The sequence below is a fragment of the Lynx rufus genome, unplaced genomic scaffold (genome assembly GCF_022079265.1).
Source record: "Lynx rufus isolate CCGP_SWC_20201006 ecotype Redwood Valley unplaced genomic scaffold, mLynRuf1.p SCAF_14, whole genome shotgun sequence".
Classification (NCBI taxonomy): Eukaryota; Metazoa; Chordata; class Mammalia; order Carnivora; family Felidae; genus Lynx; species Lynx rufus.
The window spans coordinates 45,802,220-45,825,969 of NW_025814828.1; the positions used below are offsets into that span (position 1 = coordinate 45,802,220).

Sequence of the window (23,750 nt, forward strand, 5' to 3'; positions counted from 1 at the left end):
GCCCGACATCGGGCTCTGTGTGGACAGCTCAGAGCCTGGAGCCTGCCTCATATCCTGTGTCTCCCTCTTTCCCTGCCCCTCTCCTGCTCACACTCTGTTTCTCTCTCTCTCTCTCTCTCAAAAATAAATAAACATTAAAAAAATTTAAAGCAACTTAAAATTTCGTGCCAGGAATTTTAATAGTAAAGTTATTTGGATCATCTGCCTATTCTTTATTGGAAACTTAAAAGAGACATAAACTGAAGGTTTTGTGGAAAAAAATAACCTTCCATTAGATACATCAATGATGATACTATAAAAAATGGATCTAATAACATACTATGTAAGAATTTCCCCCAAAAAAGTAGACAGTACTGAATTTTAGCTCATCATGATTTATTACCTACCTACATTGTTCATCCATTCCATCAGAGTCACGGCTAATATCATCACTCATGTAATATTTAAAGCAATTCTATTAAAAGAAAAGGGGAAGGGGAAATTTTAAATTCAAAATGAATAACATTCATAATGGACAAAAACTTTATTTTTAAGTCATTAAAAAAAAGTAAAGGGAGTGCGTGTGTGTGTGTGTGTGTGTGTGTGTGTGTGTGTGTGTGTGTTTGTGTGTGTTTTAGAGAATAAAAGCAAAAACACTGCACTGCCCAATGCTAGGGTAGTATTCTAATATTTCCAGACATAGAAATATCTCAAGAAAATTAATTCCTTGAAATAGATTTCCATATCATCAAGTACCACTATTCCTTATATAAAATTTATAGAAGATTTTGGTAAAGCAAATTTCTGATCCCATACAACTAGCTACTAAACCTCTACATAAAAATGTATTAGATGTTGCTGCTACTTAATGAATTTAATAGTCTTCATATATCAACAGCTACTATGTATACAGCTAAGCAACATTATCGTACATTAAGCTACATTCCCTTTAAATCTCAAGCCCTTATTATGGAAGACAGGAGGTATTACACCCAATTTGAGAGAAAAGGCTAAGATTCATTATCATTAATACGTAAATAAATTTTCTAAAGTCATACAACTAGTTAAGAGCCAATGCTGGTATTCAAGTCCAAGTCCCACGGACTTTAAATTCCTTTTCACGAAGACTGGAAAAAGGTTAGGTTCCATGCCCAGTATTGAAAAGTACTGATTACTGAATTGGGCTAGGCTCAACAGACTGGTCCTTGGAAAAACATCAATTATATATATAAGATAAAGGAAATGCACATTACAAATCCAGGAATATAAAATTCAGCTACCACATTTGAAAACTAGAAGCTAAAACATGTCCCATAAATAGGCTCCTGGCTAAACTGAATTCAAAGAATGGAGTGACACAAATTACTAAAGGAGAAAGTAAATTTAGTCCATTTAAGTAGGTGTATATCAACAATTCAAATAATGAATGATCCAGAATTGGAATTCTGAGGAAAATCTGGTCTGCCCCTGCATTTCAAGGAGGCATTTTGTTGGACACTAACACAGAATTAATCTTAGCAATAATGAGTTAGGGAAACCATAACCTTAATATTATAGATACTTAAAATTAACTCCAAGGTATTACTAATAAAAGAATATACACAGAATGTTAAAACTGTCTTCAACACATATGAAGCATTTTTAATTCTATTATCTTGTGACAAAACCTTGTCCCATGTAGAAAGCTTAGATTTGGTTAACCAGAATTCATAGGTTATAAAACACGTGTGTACACACATAAACTCTTCAGATTTGCCAACACACCATGCTCCCCTTCACCTATCAGTCTTTGAATACCATGTTGCCTCTGCTTAGAATATGCTGAACCAATCCCACTGCACCAGGCTAATTCGTATTTATATTCCAGATATCAGCTTATATCATTCTCCATTATAAAGTTCCCCTACCCAACTCCAAATTACACAGGCTTCTGGTGTGTTCCCATAGTACATAGTATTCCCCCTATCATGTCACTTATTAGGCTTTTTGGTCTGGCTGTCTTCTCCACTACAGTTTAAGTCCTCCAAAGACACAGACCATTTCCATCTTCTTCATCAATGTGAACCAAAAGTCTAACATATAGTAAGCATTCAAATATTTGTGGAATGAATTATAAACAGATGATTACATACCTTACAAATAAGTACTTGCAGTGAAGGATGTCTATAAATGGAATCTTTTTGAAAATGATTGACCTGCTGTCCACAAGCTGTGCAGCTCACAATCCCATGAAGCCCATCTTCTAGGAGAAAGGAGTGACCATTATTCACACATACACACACACATAAAAAAAGATATTTACTTTAGTCAGCATTGTGCTACTTTTACATTGGAAATTAAATACTTCAGAATCCTTAGAAAAGTGACATTTTGGCCACAAAAGGCTAATAATTTTATGGACTTACTAAAACATGACAACCTTAGCAAATTCTAGAACTAGAAATACTAATCTGTTTCCTTTAGATGCAAATCTTATTTCCCACAACAAGTTGATAAAAACTCCATAAGAGAAGTTCTAAAAATAGGGATCAAGAGCTCTTTTTCATTTAGCTATTGCTTTGCAAATAAATTAATTATCAGTTCTTAATGAACAGGGAAGCAAGTGATATACATGTAAGTCCTTTGTAACCTTATACTTAAGTTAGATATGCCATTAATTTTTATCCTTAAAATAAAAATATCTGCATAGACTCTTCCAGTATAGTGTGTGAAAACCTGACAATTTTAAATTACCAATTTCTTTCCTCAGATTACTTCAATACCATCCCCATCTCCCTCAGATTACTTCACTATAATTCCCATTAACCTGCCTTCTATGTCAATTTCACCATCCATTCCATATCAGCATGGTCTATTTCCAAATAAGGACAAATAAGACTTGCACGTATATCTATCTTGGCAGCAAAACCCGAGAAAGACAGTGTTTGCAGGAAAACAGACTGAAGATAACCTAACATGACAAAGAGGAAACCTCTTCTGCCTTACTCTTGTCCCTAGTTCTGCCTTGAGCAGTGTTTCACAATCTAAGCTGAACATCAGAATCCTCTCTGAAGAAACTTTTTAAAAGCAGAGACAGCCATTACACCCCTAAACCTCTGAGAATCTCCTGGACATTTTTTTTTTTTAGTTTTATAGATGGTTCTGATGTGCAACCAAGACCTTGATACAAGTAAGATGGTAGATTAGGATTCTAAACAGGCCAATAAAAACGCCTGCATTCACAAATAAAAAGATGATTAGAAGAATAATAAATTATCTCTATATCTAAATAAAAGACAAAACAACACATATATTTCTCACCTTTTAATATTCTATTTTGGTTTTTTTCTTACTCTTTATGTGCAAGACACCATGGACCCAAACATTATCACAAATATTCTTATTTGCAGAAGTTAAAAAAGTTTAAACAAGTTTTAAGGGCACCATCATACTTTTCCAGACAATATAGAAAATTTGAAGACTCACTATGTAAGTTGCTAATATTTTATTTTAAATCAAACTGTCCTACATCAGTGTTTGATCTTGAGGATTCATTCTGTATTTGTTTTGGTAGAAACAAATACACAGTGTACTTCATTTCAAATAATGATTGAATTCAGATATACTAACAAAAGCTAGAATATGAATATTCATCCAATGTTAACATAATAAATATTAAACATCTTCTATGTGCTTTTTGCACGTATATCACTCAATAATCAAAACTCGGTGATCCTTTGGAGAATTTCTCCCACATGTGCACAAACAATCATATACACAATATTCATTGCAGCACTATTTAGGAAATTAGAAAACTTTGAAAATAAAAAAATTCCATTTGGGATATGGATAATGGTTTACTCATATAACAAAATTTTATACAGCAGTGGAAAATAAAAAATTAGATGTACGTTTTACTGATATGGCACACTTCAAAAACAATGCTGAATGTGAAATGGTGCAAAAGAATATAGGGGACACTATTTTGTATATTTTTAAATGAAAAATAAATGCTTTGTGAATAAACATCTATAGGAAAAATATAAAAACATGCATGAAAATAATACACACACATATGAATAAACACTTCAAAATAATCATTATTAGAGGGGTGGGAGGAGGAGGAGGAAATAGAGGAGTAGGACTGAACCAGTATTTCATTTAAGGGAGATGTGAACCAAATACTGAATAATGGTCAAAGGTTACTTTTTGTACTTGTTTCTATATGCATACATTTTAAACTTTTATTTTTAGTTGTGAAATATCTTAATGGTTATAACATAGTGTAGAAATGGAAAAGAGGCATTTTCATTTCTGGGCTCAATACATTTTAATAGATTTAAATAAAACAAAATTCTATAAAACATTAATTAAAAAACTGAAGATGACACAAAGAAATGGAAAAACATTCCATGCTAATGGATTGGAAGAACAAATATTGTTAAAATGTCTATACTACTCAAAGCAATCTACAGATTTAATGCAATCTCTATCAAAATACCACCAGCATTTTCACACACTAGAACAAAGAATTCAAAAATTTGTATGGAACCACAAAAGACCCTGAATAGCCAAAGCAATCTTGAAAAAGAAAAGCAAAGCTGAAGGTATCACAATTCCACACTTAAGTCATATTACAAAGTTGTAGTAATCAAAAGAGCATGGTAGTGGCACAAAAACAGACACATACATCAATAGAACAGAACAGAAAACCCAGAAATAAATCTGTAATTATATGGTCAATTAATCTTTGACAAAGCAAGAAAGAATATCCAGTGGAAAAAAAGTCTCTTCAACAAATGGTGCTGGGAAAACTGGACATCTATATGCAAAGAATTAAACTGGACCACTTTCTGTCACCACACACAAAACAAACTAGTTGGCTCAGCCAGTGGAGTATGCAACTCTTCATCTCAGGGTTGTGAGTTCCAGCCCTTTGTTGGGTACAAAGCTTAAAAATAAAATCTTTAACAAAAACAAAAATCCTAGAAGAGAGCACAGGTACTAATGTCTCTTGACATGAGCTGTCACAACATTTTTCGAGATATGTCTCCTGAGGCAAGGGAAATAAAAGCAAAAACAAACAAACAAAACTATTGGGACTACATCAAAATAAAAAGCTTCTGTACAGCAAAGGAAACAATCAACAAAACTAAAAGACAACCTACAGAATGGGAGAAGATATTTGCAAATGACATATCCAATAAAGGGTTATCATCTAAAATATATAAAGAACTTCTAAAACTCAACACTCAAAAAACAAATAATCTATTTAAAAAATGGGCATAGGTCATGAACAGACATTTTTCCAAAGATGTTCAACAGACACATGATCCAGATTTCAACAGACACATGAAAAGACATTCACCATCACTCAGGGAAATGCAAATCATAATAAATACAATGAGCTATCATCTCACATCTGTCAGAATGGTTAAAATCAAAAACACAAGAAAAAAAGTGTTGACAAGGATGCAGAGTAAAAGGAACCCTCTTGCACTGTTGGTGGGAATGCAAACTGGTGCACCCACTGTGGAAAACAGTATGGAAATTCATCAAAAGTTAAAAATAGAACTACCCTACGATCTAGTAATCACACTATTGGGTATTTACCCCCAAAATACAAAAAAAAAAAACCACCCACTAATTCGAAGAGACACATGTACCCCTGTTTATAGAAGCATAATTTAAAATAGCCAAATTATGAAAGCAGCCCAAGTTTCCACTGATAGATGAATGGATAAAGAAGATATGGTATATATATATATATATATATATAATGGAATGTTACTCAGCCATAAAAAAGAATGAAATCTTGCCATTTGCAATGACATGGATAGAGCTAGAAAGTATGATGCTAGACAAAGTAAGTCAGAGAAAAACAAATACCATATGATTTCACCCATATGAAGAATTTAAGAGAAAAAAAAAATGAGCAAAAGAAAGAGAGAGAGAGAAACCAAGAAACAGACTCTTAGCTATAGAGAACAAACTAATGGTTACCAGAGGGGAGGTAGGTGCAAGGATTCATAAAATAGGTGATAGGGATTAAGGAGTATACTGGTCATGATAAGCACTGGGTGATGTATGAAACTGTTGAAACGCTATATTGTATACCCGAAACTAAAATAACACTGTATGTTAACTATACTGGAATGTGAAATAAAATAAAAAGAAATAAAAAGAAAAGAACAAAATTATTGTGCCAGATAGAAAAATCAGATGTAAAATAAACTTTCTAACAAAATGGGGGAAAGGATGTCAAAATAGGCTATGGTATTTTTTTTAAGTGTCTCCTGAAATGGTCCATATAGCTATATCTTTAGGTTTAATTTTGTTTCCAACCAATGTAAGATTACTTTATAAACAGTTTACTTTCTTGATCATTTCCTAAATTAGGCTTCAATTATAGAATTAACTTTCCTAGGAAGTTTGAATATTAACTACCAATTCAGTACCTAAGATCACTAGTTTATTCATACACGTGTATACTAGTAAACACAGTTAAATTTCCCGTGTGACTTCTGACAGCTTAAAGATGTAGCAAATCATTAAGACAAAAATTAACATGAGAGCTTTAGGTGCTACTATATGGCTATAAACATATATATTTCATTAACATGATATAAACATTACTACACAGAACACTCAATAAAATGTTCCAGAAACATAACAGCTCAGACCAAACACCAGCAGCACTGTGAAGTGGCATTAAGTACACCCTCCCCAACAACTATGGTTCTTTTTTCATTCTCCTTTTGGTCCTTACACACATTCTAGACACTGACTGCTCCAGAGTCCTTCCCAAAAGACACCACTTAGATATTAATTTTGACACAATGCAGTACACGTAGTTATCTGTCCTCTAGACTCTTGCTACTGATCCCTACATCAATCACCTTCTACTTGCTGATTCTTGTTTTAAGAAAACTATTTAGGGGCGCCTGGGTGGCTCAGTTGGCTAAGCATCCGACTTCGCTCGGGTCTTGATCTCACGGTTCATGGGTTCAAGCCCCGCGTCGGGCTCTGTGCTGAGAGCTCAGAGCCTGGAGCCTGCTTTGGATTCTGTTTCTCCCTCTCTCTCTGCCCCTCCCCTGCTCGTGCTCTCTCTCTCTCAAAAAATAAATAAACATTAAAAAAAATTTTTTTTAAAGAAAACTATTTAGCTTTGGTGAGCTCTGTTGCTGCAATGACAGTTTCCCTACTATGAACTACATTCTCAATAAATCTTCCACACGCTTGAAAGGAGCAGAACACCCCCTTGTGGACAGAAGACTAAACAACATTCCCTTGATTTTCTCCAACAACCTAATGAATTATTTAATCTGACAAAATATATAACAAATACAGATATATTTTACTAATTCCATCAAGATAATCATATAGCACTGAAATAAAAATCTACACAAAATTTCACCAATATAACTACTATTCTATAATTTCACAAGTGAAATAATAAATATTAAACAGACATGCTTCCATTATACTTCTACTTAGAAATTTAGTGTCATGTTCTATTTTTTAGAGATTCATTCCTGTTATAGGCATAGATTCTGGCTCTGTTAATCTGCCCAAAAATACGGCACTATTTAAAAATCATGCAGAAACGAATGGGAAACATACTCCACTGACATAAATTTCTAAACGAATCCTCCTTATGCTAACTTTCTACAGATGATTAGCCAACATGGTGCGTGTACAAGTGCGGGGGTAGACAGACAAAAGAAGAGATGGCTCAGACAGGTGGAGGGAAGGTTATAGCTCTAGCTCCCTTCTCCTTCCTATTCATCTCTACATTATCCTTACATCAATTGATCTCCAACTTTAATGTAGGAAAGAACAAAATGGGGCTCATTCTTGACATCAGCGCCAAAAATTCTAATGTGTTAGGAGTGGAGTCAAGGGATTTGCATTTTTAATAAGCACCCCAAACAACACTAATGCACAGGTAACTCTGTAAAACAATGTATTAGATATACATAAAGTTACCCGAAGGCCACAGGCAAGGTATTGTCCAAATCTGAAATTCTTTCAGGGTGAGAGGGAACACATGGTATTTTGGCATATAGGCATTACAGAACTAACATGTATAAGGAGGAAATGCTAAGCTTCTTGAGATAACTTTATAGCCACTGAAGGCAAAGGTATTTTGATAAATGGTGTTTAACCTTTTCTGCTTCAGAGCTCAGAGAGAAACAGAAGTTATTTTTAAGTAGTGCTTTTAATAAACAATGGGCAGAAAAGTGGAGGTATTTTTAATGAGCACATCAGATTTTCCAATATGGTCATAAACAGCAATTTAAATTCATGTTTTCATTTTCACTTGTATTTACCTCCGCGTTTTTTGAGATTTTCAGTTTTCATTTTACTTCTGCTTCTAAATTCAGGCCCTTTAAAATCATCTTTGTCTTCATTCAGCACTGGCTCTGGTTGTACAATCACTGTACCTAGAATGATTTCATTTAAAAAACCATTACACATATTAAATGTGCAAGTGAAGTGCAAGACTTCAGTTCAGATAAAGCCAACATTGCTGGTACATAATTTTGTCTCTTTCAAGCTTTCAATACTTGTATAAGGACCTCTCAAGAGTAAATAAAACAGGGAAATATAAAAGGGCCAGGTGTCAGCAATCAGATTACTTGTTGGAATATAATTAATAGAGTGGGGGTATTATGAACTGATTACAACAGAAATGTGTGAATAAAGTAGAAAGCCTCAGCCCAGTTCTGAATTTTTACACTGCCTATCACAAAAAACTGCGTTTGAGTATGAACACCCATGCTAAGTTCCAAAAGAGTTTATACAATAGGACCAGAAGGAAAATTTTAAAACGACATCCTATTCTTCTCATAATACAAATCACAAACTCAGAAAAAGATTTTTAAGGGTTTTTTTTTTATTATCGCTTTGGGGGAGGATAGTGGGAGGCAATGCGAGAAGTTAATTCTGCTATTACTGCTATACCTATTCTGAGGCATTTCCCAACTAGTATGTCAAAGTTTCAGTACCCTGAAAAGTCCTTAAAGAGTCTTAAACAGAAGACTGCCTTAAGATACTTAAGTTCAAGTGCTCTAACAATAAGCTGTAGAATGAGATCAATTGTTGATTTCTATGGAATAATTTAGAAAGAAATGTACTTTCTTAGATACAAAACACATAAACTGAGAAGACAGGTTGTTAATTTAAGTTTTCATTATAATCTCTCAAGAGCAAATAAAGCAGGAGCATAGTAAAAAGGGTCCAGGTCTCACGTTCACCTACATTGCTGGGCTTAGTAATTGGGCATTATTGGCAATAATTAAGAAAGTAAAACCTGGTAGCTGTCAGGGGTGGTCTCCCTGAAATACGGGCCTATGTTATTCAGCAAGCAAGTAGATTTTGGCAAGGTAGAGCCTCTAGTTATATGTATTTCTGAGTCTCCATAAAAAAGGTGGAGGCAAGCAGGCATAGAGGACTGAGTTTTACAAACTAGTGAATTTAAATAATCTACACACACAAAAAAAACTTTATTTACAATAACCATTTCACATATATACTCTCAGAGAAGCCATGGCATTTGAAAAGCTAAAGATTTATAATTAACAAAAAATAGAATTATTTCTGAAGATTCTTCTCTAAATGGAAGCAAAACAATAGAGTAGAAAGAATACTCCCTAGCTTTGGATTCAGGCAGACCTGGGTTCAAATCTTAGTTTCTCAATTTAAAGCTGAAAAAGTACCTTGAGCTCTGAATTTGTTCCTTAATCTCTACAAGTAGAAATAACTACCTTACAGTATTGGTCTGCAGATTAAATGAGTTAGTTCTATAAGAGTCTGGTACCTATATATACTCAATATACTATAATAATAATTATCATCACCCAAATTCTACCTTATGAAACAGGTCTATTTTTGGCTTGGTGGAAGAGAATTATGCTTAATTTCAGGTTAGAAACATCCCATACTAACTTTCTTCCACAGTATCATTTAAAGAAAGATTTGAATTCCTATTTCTTAGCTCACCCAGTGGCCATCGTAAGGACTCCCAGTGACAACCACTAGGAATGTAACAATCCAAGGTGAGTCACTGCCTATGGGACTCACACTCCCATATTAGCTGTTTCTGCCCTAAGCCACCAACCGTTGCGTAAAATTGTCATAAATGATATGCAAAGCCAAGTAAATGGTAGGCCCACCAATTTTCCTTCTATCTCTCTTCTTCCTTTCATTCATTCCTTTTCCTTATTTCACCTCTCATCTACTATAACTCCTAATTTGTCCTGGTCAAGCAATGTCTTATGCTCCTTCCCACAATTTTTTTAAACTTTCATGATCAAAATCTGTGTCACAAAAATATAAATGTAGACAGAGAACAAAGTTTAGTAAACACTACTATAAATGATCTGTGAGGATAAATTTGAAAAATCTGCTAAGAGCCTTAAACATATTAATAAAGAAAAAATATTGAAACTTTTGACTCTGAAACACCATGAAATTACCAAGACCTTTGTCATTACTCTTATCATATAATCATACTGCTCTCAGACTTGGGCTATGAAACTTCCAAGATTTTCATTTGGCTTTTTCTTACCTCAATCTAAAGAATGAGGTTTTTGAGATCAGAACTGCAACAGTTGAAAGGTATGTGACAAGGCTTTTTAAAGAGATAAAACTTAAAAAAAATACATCTATCTTTGATAATTAACTTCAGCTTTTAGTCTTAGAGAATTTAAGAATGCAGTAAGATTAAACCAGACTTTAAATGTCTTTTTAAAGTTTTCAGAATATTATGTTTTCCTATATAGCAAGCATATTTAAATTTGAACCAAAACTTAGTTTAAACTTTTAAACTAACCTCCACATTCAAATATTATTTGGAAACTAAAATCCCTTTTCTAAAACCCAATGGAAAGAGGAAATAAGTTTTATTCTTTTTCAGAGCTGACTGCAGTCTAAGTTTTTAACCTCAATAACATACATTATCATTACCATTCTAATACATCTCCAGACCACCACTATTAAGATGCTAGTTTTGTTCCCTTACACACAGCTAAACAATAATCAAGTTCTTAATTTTATAATAACAACATTTAAAAACACATTTCAACTTTAACTTCATATGAAAAATTAATACACATTACCTTTTGGCAAGCTTTGCATAGTAATATCATTTTCTGAATTTTCATTAGAAGCATCTTCATTTACAGTTTCATCCAAAGGTTTTTCATCATCAGATTCAACATACTTTGTCACAATTGAAGGTTTCCTATGAAAGAATTAAGTCCACAGAATTATGGGCATTTCTTACAATTGGAAAACTACCCAAAGAACATGTTATATTGAACAGTGGCTCTTAACCAGAAATACACATCAGACTCACCTGGGGAAGCACACATCTCTGTACCGTATTACAGAAAATTAGGACTCAGTAGGTCTGGGGTAGGACCATGGTATGTTCATTCTGAAAAAGCTACCGGGGGGATCATGAAGGGAACTCCTCTTTAAAAATCACCACTTTAGAGAATAAGTTAATAACAAGCAAGTTGTGTTTATTAAGAGACATTCCTACTGGTAAGAGACAACAAATGCCCAATACAATAAACTGTGAACTTCTAATCAAATCTATACTCCACAGTATATTATGCTTTATAGTATGATTGGAAGTAGTTTAGGTCCTTATATACAATTTGTTTTGACAATTTAACACAGAAAAGTATTTTTACCACTCTTTGATCTTCTTATAACTTCCTCATAATTATAATGGCTATCTTTCCCCATCCTGAACAATTTCATATAATCCTAAAAAACGCATTATTGCCTCATGAAGTATTCATTTCATTTTCTCCTCTGTCCTTTGAGCACATATATATATGATCTAAAAGAAATAATCTATGTTTTGCAAGGGCCACTAATGCATAACAAATCTTCCTTGGAAAATTCCAGTAAATTTCAAAGTAAGAATGAATCAATAACTGAAGTTAATTGATGGATACAAGAGGATTCATTACACTGTACTGTCCAGTTTTTAATGTGTACATTTATATAAAACAGTTTACTTAATTAGAACAAGAGTGCTTGAAATAAGTTTAGAAAAGATTATTATTCTTAGAAAAAGAAAATAAAACATCCTGAAAACGTTTTCCCTTCAGTATCAACCAACCTTTTTGATCGTGACGATCCCGATGATTTGGATTTTTCCGAAGAGCTAGCTCCCTAAATGTGAGAAATAAATTTAAAAGTGAATACAATTATCAAAGAAACATCCCTACAATTAACTATTTCCCTTTACCAAGATCTCTGATATAGTGATATAAAGAGTATTACTTTTATGCCTAAAACATTTTTATAAAAGGAACTTCAAAAACTAATTCATTTATTCTCAGGCTTCCTTAGATTAAGATTAATTTTCTGGTTCATTTTTTAAATTAAATTATTACTGTTGAATTTTGTAGGGTAGGTAAGAATGCACTGCTATATCATGATTTTTGCCCAAGTCAACAAAGACAAAATAAAGGTATAGAAGTAATCAGATCACAACAGACAGGGAGTTTTGAGGATGTAAAAAAATGTGTCATTTTCTCTATCCCAACATATGGCACAAAGTACCTTGTATGATTCTCTTTGAGATACTAAATTTACCTTCATTGTGCCAGTAATAATCAGTATATTTCTTGAATTAAATTTTTTATACTAGGTGGAAAAAATCTCAAAACTATGCCTGGGTATCCCAGGTAAAGGACTTCAGAATGGGTTCCTATAATAATGCTTAAGATACTCTAAATATCCAGTTTTGAGAACTCTCAGAACCATGGAGTCATGTTCATAAACAATCACCTTGAGTGTCACTACTGCAATATAATAACGTTCAAATACCTATCTGTTAGCAAGCCTTTAGTTGTCTAACTTTAGGTATATTGCTAAAGTGAAATACACAACTTTAGGTATATTGCTAAAGTGAAACACACAATAATAAAAACAATGAACACCTTCTAAAAAAAAAACTATGCAGGGGCGCCTGGGTGGCGCAGTCGGTTAAGCGTCCGACTTCAGCCAGGTCACGATCTCGCGGTCCGTGAGTTCGAGCCCCGCGTCGGGCTCTGGGCTGATGGCTCAGAGCCTGGAGCCTGTTTCCGATTCTGTGTCTCCCTCTCTCTCTACCCCTCCCCCGTTCATGCTCTGTCTCTCTCTGTCCCAAAAATAAATAAACGTTGAAAAAAAAAATTTTTAAAAAATAAAAAATAAAAAAAAAATAAAAAAAAAACTATGCAAAATGAAGTATCATAATAGTTGGGTATAACAATAAACTTAAACACATGCATGTACTAAACAGAAGCAATTTGATTATATACACTCTAGTTAGTTATTAATAATTAATAAATATATTTTAGATGTTTCAAATTAGTCTCACCTCTTCCTTGCTGTTTTCCATCATATCCGAGTTATTTCCAGAACCACTGTTTTTTTCTTAAAAGAGAAGAAATAAAAACTTTATTTATCTCTTCAAAGCATCATGAAACAGAACACCAATATCTGCAACTCCATGAACCCATTTTTCAATCTATTAAGTACAACAGTACTAGTAATACATTATTCACATTAAAATATTCCTAAAAGAAACCTTCTTACACTGTTGGTGAGAATGCAAAATGGTGCAGCCACTCTGGAAAATAGTATGGAGATTCCTCAAAAAGTTAAAAAAAAGTTTTAAAAAAGTTAAAAATACGACCCAGCAATTAATTGTACTACTAGGTATTTACCCAAAGGATACAAAAATACAGATTTGAAGGGGTGCATGTACCCTGATGTCTGTAGCAACATTATTAACAATAATCAAACTAAGGAAAAACCCCAAATGTACATGTGTGTACACACACACACACACACACACGAATACTACTCAGTCATCAAAAAGAATGAAATCTTCCCATTTACATCAATATGGATGGAACTAGAGGAATATTATGCTAAGCCAAATAAATCAGAGAAAGACAAATACCACATGATTTAACTTCTATGTGGAATTTAAGAAACAAAACAGATGAACATAGGGGAAGGGGGGAAAAGAGAGAAGCAAACCATAATGCAGAGAATAAACTGAGGGTTGATGGAGGGAGGTGGGTGAGGGATAGGCTAAATGTGTGATGGGGATTAAGGAGGGCACTTGCTATTATGAGCACTGGATGTTATATGTAAGTGATGAATCACTAAATTCTACTCCTGAAATCATTATTACACTATATATTAACTAACTAGAATTTAAATAAAAATTTAAAAAAGAAAAAAATATTCCTAGAAGAATATTCTCACTAGAATCACTCTCTTATCACACTAACTCCTTCTTAAAAAGCACTAAATTTCTAAAAATAGTAGTTTGGCATCAAAACACTTCCTACTGTAATTTTCTTTTTTTTAAGTTTATTTATTTACTCTGAGAGACAGAGACAGCACAAGCAGGGGAGGGGCAGAGAGAGACAGAAAGAGAGAGATAGAGAGAGAGAGAGAGAAAAAGAATCCCAAGCAGACTCCATGCTGCCAGCACAAAGCCCGAGGTGGGGCCCAAACCCACGAAACCATGAGATCATGACCTGAGCCAAAACTATGAGATCATGACCTGAGCCAAAACCAAGACTCAGATGCTTAAATGAGCCACCCAGGCACCTCCTTACTGTAATATTCTAAGATATTCTCTCTTAAAAGAAAACTTAACCTCTATCTTCTACTAACAATAAAATCATATTATTTCCCTTCACCTAAGACAATGGAAAAATAACAAATCTAAAGGAGGCAGAGGAAAATAAATAATAAAGATGAGAGCTAAAGTTAATGAAACAGAATTAGGAAAATAAAAATCACTGAAACCAAAAGTTAGTTCTTTGAAAAGCTGAATGAAATCAACAAACCTGAATCTAAATTGACCAAGAAAAAAGAGAAAAATTCAAATTACTAGAATCAGAAAGTAAAGAGAGACATTACTATTTACCTTAAAGAAATAAAAGGATTATAAAGAAATATCACGAACAATTTAAGGCCAAAATATTAGATAACAAAATATGGAAAAGTTCCTAAACACACACAAGCTAACAAAACTGACTAAAGAAGAGAGTGTGAATAGATTTATAACTGAAGAGCCTGAATTAGTAATCAAAAAACTACCAACAAAGAAAAAGCAAAGGTCCAGATGTCTTCACCACTGAAATATAGCAAGCATTCAAAAAAAGTATTCTTGATGCACTTGAGTGGCTCAGTCAGTTAAACATCTGACTCTTGATTTTAGTTCAAGTCATGATCTCCTGGTTTGTGGGTTTGAGCCCCACATCAGGCTCTGTGCTGACAGTACAGAGCGTGCTTGGGATTCTCTCTCTTTCCCTCTCTCTGGCCCTTCTCTGTTCACACACTCTCTCTCTCAAAATAAATAAACATAAAAATAAAGAATTTTTCACAAACTATTCCAATAAAAAAAGGTGGGATACTTCCAATAAAAAAAGTATGGGATACTCATACATGTATATGAGACCAGTATCAAACCAAAACCAGAAAAGTTACCACAAAAAGAGAAATCTACAGAACACTATCACAAATACAGACAGAAAAGTCCTCAACAAAATACTGGCACACTTCAGAATAAAAGACAAGTCTTTCTCCCACAGACTAGGAGAAAACATGTGCACAACATCTATCTGATAAAGGACTATTATCTAAAAGATACAAAGAACTCAACAATAATAAACAACATGATTAGAAATGGGCAAAGATCTGAAGACATCTTACCAAAGACGGAACACAGGTGGCAGATAAGCATATGAAAAGATACTCTACATCATATGTCATGAAGGAACTAAAATTAAAACAATCAGATAACACCGCAAAAACAATGAATGGACAAATGCAGAACACTGACAACACCAAATGCTGGTGAGGATGTGGAGCAACAGGAATTCTCATCTGACTACTGTTAGGAATGTAAAAATGGTACAACCACTTTGGAAGATATTACGGCAGTTTCTTACAAAACTAACCATTCTCTTATCATATGATCCAGCAATCACACTCCTTGATATTTATTCAAAAAAAAGATGAAAATGAAGTCCACTCAAAAATCTGCATATGGGTGCATCTGGGTGGCTCAGTCGGGTAAATATTCAACTTTGGCTCAGGTCATGATCTCATAGTTCAGGAGTTCCAGCCCTGCATTGGGCTCTCTACTGTCAGGGCAGAGCCTGCTTCAGATCCTGTCTCCCTGTCTCTCTGCCCCTTCCCAGCTGTCTCATGCAGGCATTCTCTTGCTCTTGCTCTCGCTCTCTCTCTCTCAAAAAAAAAAAAAAACATTAACAATCTGCACACAGATGCTTATGAACACCTTTATTTTACATAAACAACCTTGGTAATTTATATAAACATTTTATAAGTAGCTTCATTCATAACTGTCAAAATACAGAAACAACCAACATATCTTTCAGAAGGTGAATGGGATAAACTAACCGTGGTACACCCAAACAATGGAGTATTATTCAGCACTAAGAAGAAATGACCATGCAGCAATGAAAAGAGATGGAGGAAACGAATGCACATTACCAAGTGAAAGAACCCAATCTGAAGAAGCCAACTATGTGACACTCTGGAAAAGGCAAAAGTATGTAAACAGTGGCTGCCAGGAGTTAAGGGGGAAGGAAGAATGGATAGATGGAACAGAGAATTTTTAGTGCAGTGAAAACAACCTGTATATTATTAGGGTAGATCCATTGCATTATACATTTCTCAAAACCTTAGAATGTACAACACCCAGAGTGAAATCTAATGCAAACTCTGCATTCTGGGTGATCATGACTTGTCAGTGTAGGTGCATCAATTGTAACAAATGTACAGCTGTGGTGCAGCCTATTGACAGTGGGGGAAGCTGTGCATGTATGGGGAGAAATACATAGGAAATCCTGCACTTTCCATTCCACTTTTCTGTGAAGCTAAAACTGCTCTCAAAAGTAAAATCTATTTTAAAAGACCCTAAAAAAAGGGATCATCCTCACCTATCTACAAAATATTCACAGGTTAACACCATACTAAGTGGTGAAAAACTGAATACTTGATTCTGGGAAGATGGCGGCGTAGGAGGACGCTGGGCTCACCGCGCGTCCTGCTGATCACTTAGATTCCACCTACACCTGCCTAAATAACCCAGAAAACCGCCAGAGGATTAGCAGAACGGAGTCACCAGACCCAAGTGCAGACGAGAGGCCCACGGAAGAGGGTAGGAAGGGCGGCGAGGCGGTGCGCGCTCCACGGACTGGTGGGAGGGAGCCGGAGCGGAGGGGCGGCTCATCAGCCAAGCAGAGCCCCCGAGTCCGGCTTGCAAAAGCGGAGGGGCCTGACGGACTGTGTTCCGACAGCAAGCACGACTTAGCGTCTGGGAGGTCATAAGTTAACAGCTCTGCTCGGAAAGCGGGAAGGCTGGAGGACAAAGGGAGGGTGAGCTGCAGAGCCCCCAGACGACAGAGCTCAGTTTGGCGGGGAACAAAGGCGCTCTCCAGCGCCATCTCCCCCGCCCATCCCCCAGCCAAAATCCCAAAGGGAACCGGTTCCGGCCAGGGAAATTGCTCGCTCCGCGCAAACACCCAACTCTGTGCTTCTGCGGAGCCAAACCTCCGGCAGCGGATCTGACTCCCTCCGGCTGCCAAAGGGCCCCTCCTGAAGTGGATCACCTAAGGAGAAGCGAGCTAAGCCTGCCCCCCCTGCCGCCGTGCACCTTGCCTTCCCACCCCAGCTAATACGCCAGATCCCCAGCATCACAAGCGTGGCAGTGTGCAAGTAGCCCAGACGGGCCACGCAACCCCACAGTGAATCCCGCCCCTAGGAGAGGGGAAGAGAAGGCACACACCAGTCTGACTGTGGCCCCAGCGGTGGGCTGGGGGCAGACATCAGGTCGGACTGCGGCCCCGCCCACCAACTCCAGTTATACAACACAGCACAGGGGAAGTGCCCTGCAGGTCCTCACCACTCCAGGGACTATCCAAAATGACCAAGCGGAAGAATTCCCCTCAGAAGAATCTCCAGGAAATAACAACAGCTAATGAGCTGATCAAAAAGGATTTAAATAATATAACAGAAAGTGAATTTAGAATAATAGTCATAAAATTAATCGCTGGGCTGTAAAACAGCATACAGGACAGCAGAGAATCTCTTGCTACAGAGATCAAGGGACTAAGGAACAGTCACGAGGAGCTGAAAAACGCTTTAAAGGAAATGGAAAACAAAATGCAAACCACCACGGCTCGGATGGAAGAGGCAGAGGAGAGAATAGGTGAACTAGAAGATAAAGTTATGGAAAAAGAGGAAGCTGAGAAAAAGAGAGATAAAAAAATCCAGGAGTATGAGGGGAAAATTAGAGAACTAAGTGATACACTAAAAAGAAATAATATACGCATAATTGGTATCCCAGAGGAGGAAGAGAGAGGGAAAGGTGCTGAAGGGGTACTTGAAGAAATCATAGCTGAGAACTTCCCTGAACTGGGGAAGGAAAAAGGCATTGAAATCCAAGAGGCACAGAGAACTCCCTTCAGACGTCACTTGAATCGATCTTCTGCACGACATATCATAGTGAAACTGGCAAAATACAAGGATAAAGAGAAAATTCTGAAAGCAGCAAGGGGTAAACGTGCCCTCACATATAAAGGGAGACCTATAAGACTCGTGACTGATCTCTCTTTTGAAACTTGGCAGGCCAGAAAGAATTGGCACGAGATTTTCAGTGTGCTAGACAGAAAAAATATGCAGCCGAGAATCCTTTATCCAGCAAGTCTGTCATTTAGAATAGAAGGAGAGATAAAGGTCTTCCCAAACAAACAAAAACTGAAGGAATTTGTCACCACTAAACCAGCCCTACAAGAGATCCTAAGGGGGACCCTGTGAGACAAAGTACCAGAGACATCACTACAAGCATAAAACATACAGACATCACAATGACTCTAAACCACTATCTTTCTATAATAACACTGAATGTAAATGGATTAAATGCGCCAACCAAAAGACATAGGGTATCAGAATGGATAAAAAAACAAGACCCATCTATTTGCTGTCTACAAGAGACTCATTTTAGACCTGAGGACACCTTTAGATTCAGAGTGAAGGGATGGAGAACTATTTATCATGCTACTGGAAGCCAAAAGAAAGCTGGAGTAGCCATACTTATATCAGACAAACTAGACTTTAAATTAAAGGCTGTAACAAGAGATGAAGAAGGACATTATATAATAGTTACAGGGTCTATCCATCAGGAAGAGCTAACAATTATAAATGTCTATGCGCCGAATACCGGAGCCCCCAAATATATAAAACAATTACTCATAAACAGAAGCAACCTTATTGATAAGAATGTGGTAATTGCTGGGGACTTTAACACCCCACTTACAGAAATGGATACATCATCTAGACACACGGTCAATAAAGAAACAAGGGCCCTGAATGAGACACTGGATCAGATGGACTTGACAGATATATTTAGAACTCTGCATCCCAAAGCAACAGAATATACTTTCTTCTCGAGTGCACATGGAACATTCTCCAAGATAGATCATATACTGGGTCACAAAACAGCCCTTCATAAGTTTACAAGAATTGAAATTATACCATGCATACTTTCAGACCACAATGCTATGAAGCTTGAAATCAACCACAGGAAAAAGTCTGGAAAACCTCCAAAAGCATGGAGGTTAAAGAACACCCTACTAACGAATGAGTGGGTCAACCAGGCAATTAGAGAAGAAATCAAAAAATATATGGAAACAAACGAAAATGAAAATACAACAATCCAAACGCTTTGGGACGCAGCAAAGGCAGTCCTGAGAGGAAAATACATTGCAATCCAGGCCTATCTCAAGAAACAAGAAAAATCCCAAATACAAAATCTAACAGCACACCTAAAGGAAATAGAAGCAGAACAGCAAAGGCAGCCTAAACCCAGCAGAAGAAGAGAAATAATAAAGATCAGAGCAGAAAGAAACAATATAGAATCTAAAAAAACTGTAGAGCAGATCAACGAAACCAAGAGTTGGTTTTTTGAAAAAATAAACAAAATTGACAAACCTCTAGCCAGGCTTCTCAAAAAGAAAAGGGAGATGACCCAAATAGATAAAATCATGAATGAAAATGGAATGATTACAACCAATCCCTCAGAGATACAAACAATTATCAGGGAATACTATGAAAAATTATATGCCAACAAATTGGACAACCTGGAAGAAATGGACAAATTCCTGAACACCCACACTCTTCCAAAACTCAATCAGGAGGAAATAGAAAGCTTGAACAGACCCATAACCAGCGAAGAAATTGAATCGGTTATCAAAAATCTCCCAACAAATAAGAGTCCAGGACCAGATGGCTTCCCAGGGGAGTTCTACCAGACGTTGAAAGCAGAGATAATACCTATCCTTCTCAAGCTATTCCAAGAAATAGAAAGGGAAGGAAATCTTCCAGACTCATTCTATGAAGCCAGTATTCCTTTGATTCCTAAACCAGACAGAGACCCAGTAAAAAAAGAGAACTACAGGCCAATATCCCTGATGAATATGGATGCCAAAATTCTCAATAAGATACTAGCAAATCGAATTCAACAGCATATAAAAAGAATTATTCACCATGATCAAGTGGGATTCATTCCTGGGATGCAGGGCTGGTTCAACATTCGCAAATCAATCAACGTGATACATCACATTAACAAAAAAAAGAGAGAAGAACCATATGATCCTGTCAATCGATGCAGAAAAGGCCTCTGACAAAATCCAGCACCCTTTCTTAATAAAAACCCTTGAGAAAGTCGGGATAGAAGGAACATACTTAAAGATCATAAAAGCCATTTATGAAAAGCCCACAGCTAACATCATCCTCAATGGGGAAAAACTGAGAGCTTTTTCCCTCAGATCAGGAACACGACAGGGATGCCCACTCTCACCGCTGTTGTTTAACATAGTGCTGGAAGTTCTAGCATCAGCAATCAGACAACAAAAGGAAATCAAAGGCATCAAAATTGGCAAAGATGAAGTCAAGCTCTCGCTTTTTGCAGACGACATGATATTATACATGGAAAATCCGATAGACTCCACCAAAAGTCTGCTAGAACTGATACATGAATTCAGCAAAGTGGCAGGATACAAAATCAATGTACAGAAATCAGTTGCATTCTTATACACTAACAATGAAGCAACAGAAAGACAAATAAAGAAACTGATCCCATTCACAATTGCACCAAGAAGCATAAAATACCTAGGAATAAATCTAACCAAAGATGTAAAGGATCTGTATGCTGAAAACTATAGAAAGCTTATGAAGGTAATTGAAGAAGATTTAAAGAAATGGAAAGACATTCCCTGCTCATGGATTGGAAAAATAAATATTGTCAAAATGTCAATACTACCCAAAGCTATCTACACATTCAATGCAATCCCAATCAAAATTGCACCAGCATTCTTCTCGAAACTAGAACAAGCAATCCTAAAATTCATATGGAACCACAAAAGGCCCCGAATAGCCAAAGGAATTTTGAAGAAGACCAAAGCAGGAGGCATCACAATCCCAGACTTCAGCCTCTACTACAAAGCTGTCATCATCAAGACAGCATGGTATTGGCACAAAAACAGACACACAGACCAATGGAATAGAATAGAAACCCCAGAACTAGACCCACAAACATATGGCCAACTCATCTTTGACAAAGCAGGAAAGAACATCCAATGGAAAAAAGACAGCCTCTTTAACAAATGGTGCTGGGAGAACTGGACAGCAACATGCAGAAGGTTGAAACTAGACCACTTTCTCACACCATTTACAAAAATAAACTCAAAATGGATAAAGGACCTAAATGTGAGACAGGAAACCATCAGAACCTTAGAGGAGAAAGCAGGAAAAGACCTCTCTGACCTCAGCCGTAGCAATCTCTTACTCGACACATCCCCAAAGGCAAGGGAATTAAAAGCAAAAGTGAATTACTGGGACCTTATGAAGATAAAAAGCTTCTGCACAGCAAAGGAAACAACCAACAAAACTAAAAGGCAACCAACGGAATGGGAAAAGATATTTGCAAATGACATATCGGACAAAGGGCTAGTATCTAAAATCTATAAAGAGCTCACCAAACTCCACACCCGAAAAACAAATAACCCAGTGAAGAAATGGGCAGAAAACATGAATAGACACTTCTCTAAAGAAGACATCCAGATGGCCAACAGGCACATGAAAAGATGTTCAGCGTCGCTCCTTATCAGGGAAATACAAATCAAAACCACACTCAGGTATCACCTCACGCCAGTCAGAGTGGCCAAAATGAACAAATCAGGAGACTATAGATGCTGGCGAGGATGTGGAGAAACGGGAACCCTCTTGCACTGTTGGTGGGAATGCAAATTGGTGCAGCCGCTCTGGAAAGCAGTGTGGAGGTTCCTCAGAAAATTAAAAATAGACCTACCCTATGACCCAGCAATAGCACTGCTAGGAATTTACCCAAGGGATACAGGAGTACTGATGCATAGGGGCACTTGTACCCCAATGTTCATAGCAGCACTCTCAACAATAGCCAAATTATGGAAAGAGCCTAAATGTCCATCAACTGATGAATGGATAAAGAAATTGTGGTTTATATACACAATGGAATACTACGTGGCAATGAGAAAAAATGAAATATGGCCTTTTGTAGCAACGTGGATGGAACTGGAGAGTGTGATGCTAAGTGAAATAAGCCATACAGAGAAAGACAGAGACCATATGGTTTCACTCTTATGTGGATCCTGAGAAACTTAACAGGAACCCATGGGGGAGGGGAAGGAAAAAAAAAAAAAAAAAAAAAAGGACGTTAGAGTGGGAGAGAGCCAAAGCATAAGAGACTGTTAAAAACTGAGAACTGAGGGTTGATGGGGGGTGGGAGGAAGGGGAGGGTGGGTGATGGGTATTGAGGAGGGCACCTTTTGGGATGAGCACTGGGTGTTGTATGGAAACCAATTTGTCAATAAATTTCATATATATAAAAAATAAATAAATAAATAAAAGCTCAAAGCCAAAAAAAAAAAAATAAAGAAAAGAAAAACTGAATACTTTCCTAAGATCAGAAATAAGAAAGAAAATTCACTCTTGCCACTTATATTCAATATTGTAATGGAGTAGCCAGAGCGAGTTGTCAAGAGAAAGAAATAAAAGGCAGTAAGATTGAAAAGGAAGAAGTAAAACTCTCTTTGAAGTTGATATTATCATATATATAGAAAATCTGTGGAATCCACCAAAAAACTATCAGAACTAGTAAATGAGTTCAGAAAGATTGAAAATACTAGAACAGGGGCGCCTGGGTGGCTCAGTTGGTTAAGCGTCTGACTTCGGCTCAGGTCATGATCCCATGGCTTACGGGTTTGAGCCCTGTTTCGAGCTCTGTGCTAACAGCTGGGAGCCTGGAGCCTGCTTGGGATATTGTGTCTCTCTCTCTATCCCTCCTCCATTCATGCTGTCTCTCTCTCTCTCAAAATAAATAAATAAACAACAAAAAAAGAAAAATACAAAAATATACAAATATTAATTGTATTTCTATTCACTTGTAAAAAATGACCTAAAAATAAAGAAAACAACCCAACTTAACATTAAAATGGCTATACTCCTCAAACTGATCTACCTACCTATGCAAACCCTGTCAGAATCCCAGCTGACTTCTTTCTAGAAACTGACTAGCTCATTTTAAAATTCACATAAAATTAAACAGGAAAAGCCAAAACAACTTTCAAAAGGAAAAACAAATAGGAAGGCTCACAATTTCAAAAGTTAGTGTAAAACAATTTTAATAAATA

At 36.3% G+C, this 23,750-nt stretch overlaps 1 protein-coding gene across 7 annotated transcripts in view; it reads right to left on the bottom strand.

Moving 5' to 3' along the window:
- ATRX (ATRX chromatin remodeler) overlaps positions 1–23,750 on the bottom strand; it is a 322,803-nt gene that overhangs the window by 222,318 nt on the left and 76,735 nt on the right. For 4 of the 7 annotated variants that reach the window (XM_047076254.1, XM_047076252.1, XM_047076251.1 and 1 more), the window contains 6 exons: positions 13,349–13,404; positions 12,101–12,153; positions 11,082–11,206; positions 8,292–8,405; positions 2,112–2,221; positions 387–454 (listed from right to left, as the gene is read on the bottom strand). In XM_047076254.1, the coding sequence (XP_046932210.1) occupies positions 387–454; positions 2,112–2,221; positions 8,292–8,405; positions 11,082–11,206; positions 12,101–12,153; positions 13,349–13,404 (526 nt within the window). The remainder of the gene's footprint in view (positions 1–386; positions 455–2,111; positions 2,222–8,291; positions 8,406–11,081; positions 11,207–12,100; positions 12,154–13,348; positions 13,405–23,750) is intronic. The other 3 variants (XM_047076253.1, XM_047076256.1, XM_047076255.1) reach the window with 3 other exon arrangements.